The sequence below is a fragment of the Triticum urartu genome, chromosome 2 (genome assembly GCF_003073215.2).
Source record: "Triticum urartu cultivar G1812 chromosome 2, Tu2.1, whole genome shotgun sequence".
NCBI classification, from domain to species: domain Eukaryota; kingdom Viridiplantae; phylum Streptophyta; class Magnoliopsida; order Poales; family Poaceae; genus Triticum; species Triticum urartu.
In genome coordinates this window covers 549,212,079-549,222,043 of record NC_053023.1, presented here as the reverse complement: position 1 = coordinate 549,222,043, position 9,965 = coordinate 549,212,079, and the positions used below count along the sequence as shown (strand labels likewise).

General features: G+C 49.9%; 1 protein-coding gene across 1 annotated transcript; it reads left to right on the top strand.

Moving 5' to 3' along the window:
- The first annotated feature begins 2,493 nt into the window (after positions 1 to 2,493).
- Positions 2,494 to 3,266, top strand: LOC125533621 (heavy metal-associated isoprenylated plant protein 16-like). The gene is made up of 2 exons (XM_048697002.1): positions 2,494 to 2,641; positions 2,781 to 3,266. Exons 1-2 carry the CDS (start codon positions 2,636 to 2,638, stop codon positions 3,111 to 3,113), a joined length of 339 nt encoding a protein of 112 aa, XP_048552959.1. The 5' UTR covers positions 2,494 to 2,635; the 3' UTR covers positions 3,114 to 3,266.
- The last annotated feature ends 6,699 nt before the right edge of the window (positions 3,267 to 9,965 follow it).

Here is a 9,965-nt window from a genome sequence, read left to right as displayed (position 1 = left end):
GAAGTAAAAGCCCTACGTCTCGGAGCCCGGAGGCGGTCGACTGGATTATGTGTGTATGAGTTACAGAGGTGCGAACCCTTGTCTCGGAGGAGGGGGTGGCTTATATAGAGTGCGCCAGGACCCCGGCCGGCCCACGTTACGAAGGGTTCAATGTACATTAAGGTAGGGCGTTAATGATAACGCTAGTAATAAAGTGCTATGATGACCATAAAAGCTACTTAATGACCGACCGTTAGTGTGCGGGGCGCCTTTAGGTCTCCTGGCCGTCGAGTGGTTGGGTCTTGGTCGAGTGTCTTCGAGTCTGTCGAGTGAAACACCTCCAAGTCGATTGAAAGGTGATTTATTCTAGAGGTGTCCTTGGGTAGGGCAGTTAGGACAGGTCCATGACCCTACCCTAGGTTCATAGCTTCATCAGTCCCTCCAGCGTCGGTACATTGCCGGAGGTTCGCGATAGCCTTGTCCGGCGGCTGCCTGCCACTCGCGGAGGAGCCTCTCTGCCTCCTGCTGCGCTATGCGGAGGGCCGCCACGACCACTGCTCACATGGCCTTTGGAGCCATGGCGGCGGTCTTGCCGCATCCGGCGTTCACGGAGCAGTCGCTAAGCGACCACTCCTCATCGATCTTAGCGAGCTCGCCGTGAAGGCGGCAACGACGCCTGGTGGCCTTCTTCGCGGTGGTCCGGAGCGGTCAAGTGCCCACGCGGCTGCGAAGTCTGGGTCGTTCTGGACCCATTCTGGCGCCACATCACTCTTGGCGAACGCGGAGCGGCGACCGGCAGCGCACCGGTCGTACCTCGTCTGCCGCCTCGCCGCGCGCTCCGCCTCGGAGACCACGGCCTGAGAGCCGGAGGCATCGCGGTAACCGTCTCCTCCGAGGTAGTGGACGATGCGGCCATGCGCCTTCGCGATCGCGGGCTGCAGCTCCTCCTTCACGCCACGATGTTGGAGGCATGGCGGAGCGACGTACCGCAGGGAGGACGCTGGCTCGTCCTTGATGTGGCGCCTGGTTTGGACACCGCGGTTGCGCGGGGGCAGGGGCGACGATGGCTCGTCTTTGACGCGGCATCCAATGTGGATGTCGCGGTTGCACGGGTGCGAGATGGGCTCGTCGTTTACCGGATGGAGCGGGGACGTCGGCTCGCGCTTCACGTGGTTGTGCGGCGGGGACGATAGCTCCAACATGACGTGCGTTGGTGATGGCCCCATCTGACGGAGCGAATGCTCCGTCAGCAACTCGATCCGACGGACGAATTCTTCGTCTGTCACCGTGGCCTCATAGAGGAGGCGGGGCCGATGCGACAACGACTGCTCCGGTTGTTCCTGCGCGGCCTGGTCCTCGTCCTCGCTGGAGGAGATGCCGATCTCCTCTTGGGTGGAGGAGCCGACCGCTGTGGATGCCGAAGGGCCCGGAGAGCGATGGCAGCGGCGCCGAGACCCACCGGAGGAAGAGCTTCCGCCGACGCCGCCTGCCGGGGCAGAGCACCATGACTTCGGCATCGCTTCTGGCATCGGAGAGGAGGAAGGGCTCGGTGAGGTGCGTGACAGGGAGGCGGAGCGGGGCGTTACTCGGGGAAAGGGTGTTGCGGCTCTGTGCTTCGCCGGAGCACGGATTATATACCCGTGGCCAGGCTAGGTGAAGGGGCAGTCAGCCGGTTTCAATGCGGCGCAACAACCAGAGTTGATTCCTCAGGAAGCTGCGCCCGCATTGAAGCGGCGGTTGCCAAGAAGTGACGTCGGTCAGCGCCGCCCTCCCTCCGGTCACATCGCGCGGCATCAATGTCAGCCGTTGCTTGCTCTGGGACGGCATGAATGTAGGACGGTAAGCGGCGTGTTCATCAAAAGAAAAGCGCGTGAGAGGCGGGTGGGGGGTTTGGATGGGTTAGGACGGTCAGACGCGGGCTTGAGAACGGTCCAAAGCACCCTACAGACGATACATATCCATGTTGAATGATTTTTACGGTCCGAATAGATGTGGGTGGTTTGCCGGTCAGTCTTGAAGATGAAGTGAGGCCAGATGAAATCAAGATTCCCTTCGCAACCCCTTCGTTGCACCAGTGCATATTTCAGAAACAAAAATATATATCATTGATGAGCAGTGCCATTCGTACGTAAAAGTTGTACGTACTTTTTACGCACACTACACCCAGCACCATCAGCGTATGGTTAGCAAAGATCACGGGTTGGTTGCAATCTACTCCGTACAGTTTGCGTAGGAATAGCATTACCGATCATTGATGGATTCGGTCTACGCCGGTATTGTCTAATGCCAGTGTGATCGGAGGACTCGACCGAGAGCATGTGACGAGGACGCGCTTACATGCATGGCTACTTGCTCAGTTGGTGGGCACTTGTTTACTCACTCGGAGCTCAACTGCTGCAGTGCTGCTGCTGCTACGAATCTGCGTTGGATCGCTCCTACGCCCACGCCCAGTGCTTGCTTGTACAGTATATAAGGACAGGGGCTGCATCCATCCCCTTCACAAAATCATCACAAGCCACTTCCTGCCTCTAGACACCCACGCCAACTGCGGAAGATCGATCAGTAGCTACCCAAACCGATTTCGATTCTAGCCTCGCTTCAACGCGAACATTTTTCTCATTGATAGGGAACATCTGCCGAACCAGCAGCGCCCAAAATGAAGGTGAGGAACTTATTCAGTTTCTGCTCCCATTCTCGTGTTGCTTTGTTTAGCACCTAGCTTAATTTTGAGCAAGCAATACATTACTCTGAAGCTGAAGCATACCACTGATCGATTGTTTTTCTCCTTCTTCTTGTTGCAGCAAAAGATTGTCATCCAGTTGAGCTTGTCGTGCGACAAACGACGGTCCAAAGCACTGACAATGGCCGCCAGAGCAGCCGGGGTGACGTCGATGGAGATTACCGGCGACGCCAGGGACCAGCTGGAGGTTGTCGGCGACGGCGTCGACCCGGTGTGCCTCGTCAGCTGCCTCCGCAAGAAGCTCGGCCACGCCCAAATCATCAAGGTGGAGGAAGTGAAGAAGCCGGAGGAGAAGAAGGATGAGCCGAAGCCAGAGCCCGTGCACCCGCCGCCCTACTTCTTCTACCCGCCCAGCTGCTCCTACTACCCCCACCAGTATCCGCTGTACTTCTGACCATGTAACTGCCGGACCATGCATGTAGCTGCAAGAGAGCGATTTTTACGTGCTTTAATTTTGATTTTTGTCAGCAACTACAAATAGCTACATGCGCGCGTGTTTATTAATTCATTGAAAGAAATGAAAAAGACGAGAGATACTGTATCAATATATTTACGAGTTCGCCTGGGTAATTTCCAGTTTGAAATCGAAGCAAACTCCATGGTTATATGATTCTCAGTTCTCAGGCGCTTGCTTCTTGGTGAAGATGAAGTTCATTCATAAACCACATGTGACATGTGGTTTGGGGCTGGGCCATGTGCCCGATGTGTAGGGTGACTGGTGAGGACGAGGAGCCAAACAGGACAGCACGATAGTACATACGTCATCTGCAAGTGCAAGAAAAGGTAGGACGTCACACCATGATGTCCTCAGCCCCCCATTGTGACGAATGCCATCTAATCATATGATCGGCTAATAATTCGAGTTGATCCATGTAACCGCGGTCCCGTAAAAACTGAATAAGATCTGCACTGTCAAAACCCATAGTTTCAGGTCTGCAGCGATTTCATAGAGTTTCATAGGAAAAGAGACTCAAAATTCTTCACCGATTTCACAGCAGTCGAGTGGCCCTCTACCTTCCTTTCAATGTTCTTACAGTGGCCTGGTTTTCTTCGGCCCGGTTTTCTTCGTCTTGCTGCATCAGTTAGTGGGGTGGGCCGGGTCAACGACGAGAGTAGAGTAACCAAATTACTGACCACAAGCTCGTGACGGTAACAAAAGTACAAGACTGTTGGCATCAGATTGTCCACATCCCCACAATTCCCAATTCTAAACAAAAGTATTGGCCACCAACTGCAGAGATGGAGGGAGCACGGCAACCAGACTGCTCTATCGATCGGGATTTAGGAATGTTTGCTCTCTAGAGTAAACTTCGAGCTCCTAATACTAGCTTTACTGAATAGTTGGAAATCCAAATACAACCAGAGCAACCAATTCCACAACATAACTATAGGAGCCCGGAAATGACAGACCGCGCAGTAATTAGAGTGCTGCGCAGTTGCTCTGGTTTTACATTTACAGCAGAAATAGAACTACAACCTAACAAATTAACCGTGAGAAGAGTCAGACTGTAAACCAGTACTGAAGTAGTCTCTGGTGACTTTGTCTGAATTTCTTACTATTGTACACACCTAGTAGAGTAGTAGTAGTATCTTCAACCGTATCTTTGCAAAGAAGTAAGATGGTCAAAGTTGTGAATATGTCGACTAACTTCAGGGCCCAAAGAAGAATTGGATCAAGCGTTCATGAAAATGTCACCGCTGAACACAATGGCCAATTTAATGGTGTAGACGTGTAGTTGGCAACGTTTCCTATTGTTTGCTAAGGACGTACCGCTGTCTGAAATATAATTGAGTTTGTGGACCATCGGAATTTGCAGATTATGACAGCTAGGCCATCATATATTGATCATTTGCCGATTATGAACGCTAGGGCATGTTCAACGCCGACCCTCAAACCGTCCATATATATTCGGATCATGATGCCTGTACGTGTTGTGGCATCCAACGCGTGCATGTATTGATTCGCAGGGCGACCAGACGCAATTTCTCTCGCATACCGAAGAAAAATATGTGTAGGTGGGTGGGTAGGTGGGTGGGTGGGGGGGGGGGGCTTTGCTGGCTTCTGGATCGCTGCCACATTGAAGCAGCACGCCGACCGAGAGAACCACCCGCGCCGCTTCACGGTGCAGGCGACTGCTCCGCGTTCAAATAACACCACGACTGTCCATCTGTTCCTCTGCCGCCCACATTAATGCATGTGGTTGCCGACAATCCTACTCCGGAGCCATCCGTCCGTTCCTCTGCCGCCCACCATTACCATTCGCCCGGTATATACTAAACTGCATCCCAGCCATAGCCGCATTCATCCTCCTATGGTCCCTTTGTCCTCTTCCGCACCACTCCAACCATGCCCTCCTCGCGCTCCAAAGCTCTCTAGGACAGACTGTCGTCGGAGCAGAAGGAGATGGCCGCCATTTACATGGACATGGTGTGCGAGGAACGGGAGGAGCAGATCCAGGAGGCGTAGGCCGACGCCGCCTACAACCTCCAGCTTCTCCAGGAGCACCAGCATGCGGAGGAGCGGCTCAATGCCGGCAGGAAGATCATGCCGGGCGGACATGGCGGAGCAAGCGGAGCTACTCGAGTCGTGGCGCTCCGCCCGTGAGATCAGCCTCGCCAGCTGGCGGTACCGCTAGCGTAAGGCGAAACTCGAGGTTGCTTACAAGGAGTTCAACAAGGCGGCGGACGAGGTGTGGAGCAAGACCGGCAAGGAGGAGGACATCGTCGGCTCCGCCCCGGTCGCGCCCCACCGCCACGACCACAAAGCCGTCACGTCCGTGGGCGTCGCCGGCAACAAGGAAGAGTAGTGCATGGTAAGTCACTGCTGCTCGGGTCCCAAGAAGGCCACCACTCCTTCCCTCCCATTGAAGCCAAGTTTGGTGGGCCGAACATCGTTGGCCGATTAGCCGCTTGGTGGCAAGGTGGAGGCGGACAACTTCACTTTCCGGGGCTCTGGACGCAGAAGTTAGGGAGGCGGAGCTAGAGAGCGCCGAGGCGAAACTGAAGAAGGCGAAGTTTCAGTTCTCAGGGCTCATGGCTCATGGCTGGACACGGGGAACGGGCACCGGTAATCATTTAGATTATGTAAATTAATTATACCTCCAGAGTCGGGCTCATTTTTAGTTGAAGTATGTCTAAAATGTGATGAATTGCATCATGTTTATATGAAATCCGTTGTGTTTGCACGATTCTCTTCCGGTTTACATGAAAATCCGGCCCTGTTTACACGAATTTTGTCCGTTTAGTCCGGATAGTATTTGAAATGTGTGCGGACATCGTTGGATGACCGCCTCCGCATTCATGCCCGTGGACCGGTCTTCCTTGTCTATAGACGGATGTAGGAGAAAATTTACGGGTTGGCGTTGAAGATGCCCTAAATCATCATATATTGATTCACAATACCGGCGCCATGAGTCCAAGAAAGGTCCATGGTTGTCTCAATAATGTCACGGTTGCTTCAATGCTTAAATCATTGAAAGAACACAATCATATGTAAGTACACATGACACAATGATACATATAACAATAAGTTGATGAATAGGCACTATCCCATATATGAAAAAGAAATGATTTTTTTAATAAATGAGCTACTCCCTCCGTTCGCAAATATAAGATGTTTTGGATATTTTAATATTGACTGAAATGAGTAAACAAAGACACTACAACATGTGTATGCACATCTAATTCAGAAAAAATTAGAACATCTTATATTTGTGAACTGAAAGAGCAACATATTTGTTTAACCAGATTTGCCAGAATATATATTGTCTATGTGAGGATACGTGGTTGGGTAATGCCACTCTCTAGAAACAATATTAAGCCTTGTAATGTATTGCTCACGACAAAAAGTGATATGCTCGCGCAATTTTTGAGCACATCATCGCTTAACATTCATCTTCGACTGGATTTGGTCGCCCCCCGCCTTGTGCCATGACATACCCTCTTGGGGTGTGACTAGTTGGGGTCCAGCTGACACAAGACTGTAAAAATTTACAAGCAGTTAAAACATTCATCAATGTTTATCACAAAAGAAGTTTAGAACCTTTTAAATTTGTTTACTATTTTTTCAGATGTTACTGTTCAGATGCGCCGCTGGAAGTCCTGAAATAAATTTAGAAATAAATACGAGTACGAGGACTTAAACCCTGATGGACTGAGATACCACAGTCCCTCTAACCATTCAACCATGATTACCGTTTCATGCTAATATGTTAATGTTAAGTAACCGATCCATCGACTGGGTCTAGGTGGTTATGTCCGCAACCGCGTCTTCGGAGAAGCCTGCAACGTACGTGGCCAATCGACAATAATTGGGTGGGTCGCCTCATCCTGGAATTAAGATCTCGTCATTGTTTAATGTTTCTCCGATTGGAAAATTCAAGGAGAACATGTGACTGTGATCAGGACGCGCTTACCTCTACTTGACCATTAGGGCACTTGTATTAGTCTACTCACTGCGAGCTCAACTGCCCACTGCGTGCATGTGTATAAGGCAGCTATCCCCTTCACCAAATCATCACAAGCTAGACACTTGGCTCATTTGCATCTGCAAAAGATCGATCAGTTGCTACCCAGACCATTCTAATCATATTGTATTAGGTTATAGCTTGTGATCTGCAAAAGTGTGATAATATACAAAACTTCATTTATTAGGTTATAGAATCATATTGTATTGAGACATGTGATGTTACAGTAACTAGCTAAGTTACTGAAACTACATCTCTCCTCATTAAATCATTGCTACATAAGCAAAATTGCTGAGTTGGACTTGATGTTATTGCTGAAGTTACTTCCATTGTGGCTAGTCTTACATAGTTAGATGTACACGTGTTTATTGATTCATTGGAATTGGAAGAAATAAAAAGGCAAACGCCGAGGTTATGTGAATCTTAGTACTGAGTCGCTTGAGAAACAAAATCAGGGATTTCAATCGCTTACTTCTTGGCGAAGGGTGAAGTTCACAGATGAGATGTGGATTGGGGGTTGGTGCCTGTGCATGTGCAGCTTCGTATGGTGAGGACGAGGAGTCAAACATCACAACTGATAGTGCGTCGGCCCCACATAGTGTAGTGACGGAGTATGTCATCTACAGTCCATATGATTATTTTTATATGAACCTAATCATATGATGATTTGGCGATAATACTGGCTGTATATCCGGTAAACCAGCAAATGGAAATGAACAGTCAAACATTCCATCCGAGTAAGACCAAAATATAGTTTGAGCTATGTATGCTCAAAATATCTGAATAATCATATGAGATCGCCATTTGGACAGGAGAATGGTTATCTGAACAAACATTTCGACAGGACCATGGATTCTTCTGATGAAAAAAGATACACACTGTTGAGTGGCCCTCCTGCTGTCCTTTTCTTTGATTTACAGTGGCCATCTCTCAAGGTTCTTAGAGTGATCTGGTTTTCTTCGTTTTATGTTAAATTAGTGCCTTTGTCCCCTCTTTTTGAAAAAAATTAGTGCCTTTGTGGGTATGCGAGGGCGACGAGCGGAGTAACCAAACTGCTGACCAGAAATTCATAAGAACAACAGAAGTGCAAGATTGTCGGCATCAGATTGTCCCCATCTCCATAATTCCCAACTGTAAACAAAAAGATTAGCCACCTGCTGCAGAGATCGAGCACGGCAATCAATCAGACGGGTCTATTTTCTATAAGAAAGTGTACAACTTCTGTTCTAGCTACCCCATTTCTACGCGTTTTATTTTCTTATAGGAAGCACCGTCTAGTCATCATATTTTTTTCTTCAATAAAGGACTTTTCATTGAATAGATATATCGAGGTGATACAATCGTATTGAAAGAAAGCCCGGCCTCTACATAGCTAGATGCACACAGCCAAAAAGTCCAAAACACCCTAAAAATAAGCGTATATATTTAAGCTCTACAAGGTCTTTGCCTTTTCTCCTGAGTGCTGGCAAAATCACCATCGTACATATAGTATCTATCGAGAGATTCATCATGTACGAATCAAGAGTTTTACGTCAAGTTTTTTAATCGGACATGCTAGCATTCACCTGACCAATGGAGCCGTGTGCGTCGACTGCATCCACTTCCGTCATATCCGTTTCTGATCGGACGGCCCGTAACCATCTCCACACCATTGCAACTTGGCCCCTGTTGCAAAGCAAAGAATGCAACAAGATCATTGTTGCAAAGGCTTCTCCTCCGCGGTTGATTCCAGCACTCTATTAGCAGTCGTTTTACCACCACCGCTGCTTTCCCATCGTCCACGACCACCTATGCGAGCCTGGTGAACTACGCTCTCGTCATATTCCGTCGCCGTAGGCCTCACCCCGCTTAGAATTAAGGGTGAGCGCCACGGCCGCTGTGGAATGGATCTAACGGCCTGCATCGGCAGTTGCCAGCCGTGCCCCGCGTTCTGTGCACGCCCGCGTGGTCCGACACATGCCCATCCGATGGTTCGGTGCCCTTGTGTGTGCTCCTCCGATGAGGCGTTGCGCGCTCCGTTGCAACGACTGTGTTGCAAATGGCGGCGGTGAACAAGGGCAGCGATAGCTAAGATGATTTTTGCTTTGCACAATTGCAAGACGGCTCTTGTTGCACGAGCCACAGAGCTTTTTTTGCAACAAGGATCCTGTTATGGGATGTTTCTGCAACAAGGATCATGTTGCAATCAACGCGTGTGTAGATTGAATCGGATGGCTCGCGACCCAACGATCTTTAAAGAGACCACCCGGCCCATGCATAGCATGCCCCTTTTAATTAGCACATAGGGAATTCATGTATGAGGCGATACCATCATGTGGAGATATTTGAGCACGTAGGCGGTTGATATAACAAGCGAAGAGGCTCTTGTGTCACTCCTGGTGGGCGACCTGGGAGCAACGCAAAACATATACTAGTGTCATTGCCGCAGTAGTGCCTTGCATTTGGTGGTGGCTAGTGGCATCACTACATCGGGGTGGCTGCTGGGTGTGAACCTAATGAGCAGTGCGGTAGTAACTCCAACCGGCAAATCATGGTGACACGATAAATTCCAGGGTGCGGGACAGAGCGATCAGCAGCTCCCCTAGTAGGGTTCCCTTGCGGGGATGTGCCGCTCGCCTTGATCTGAGGCAATGCTTCTATGGTCTGGCCTCTATCTGTTTCATGGTGGCTTCGTGATTTTGTCATTTAAGCTTAGCTTTGAGTAGGAGGAGGGGCTTGTCCTTTTCCTCCGTGAAAAACGAGGCACATTTGTGTGGACCATTCTAGGGACATGAGTATTT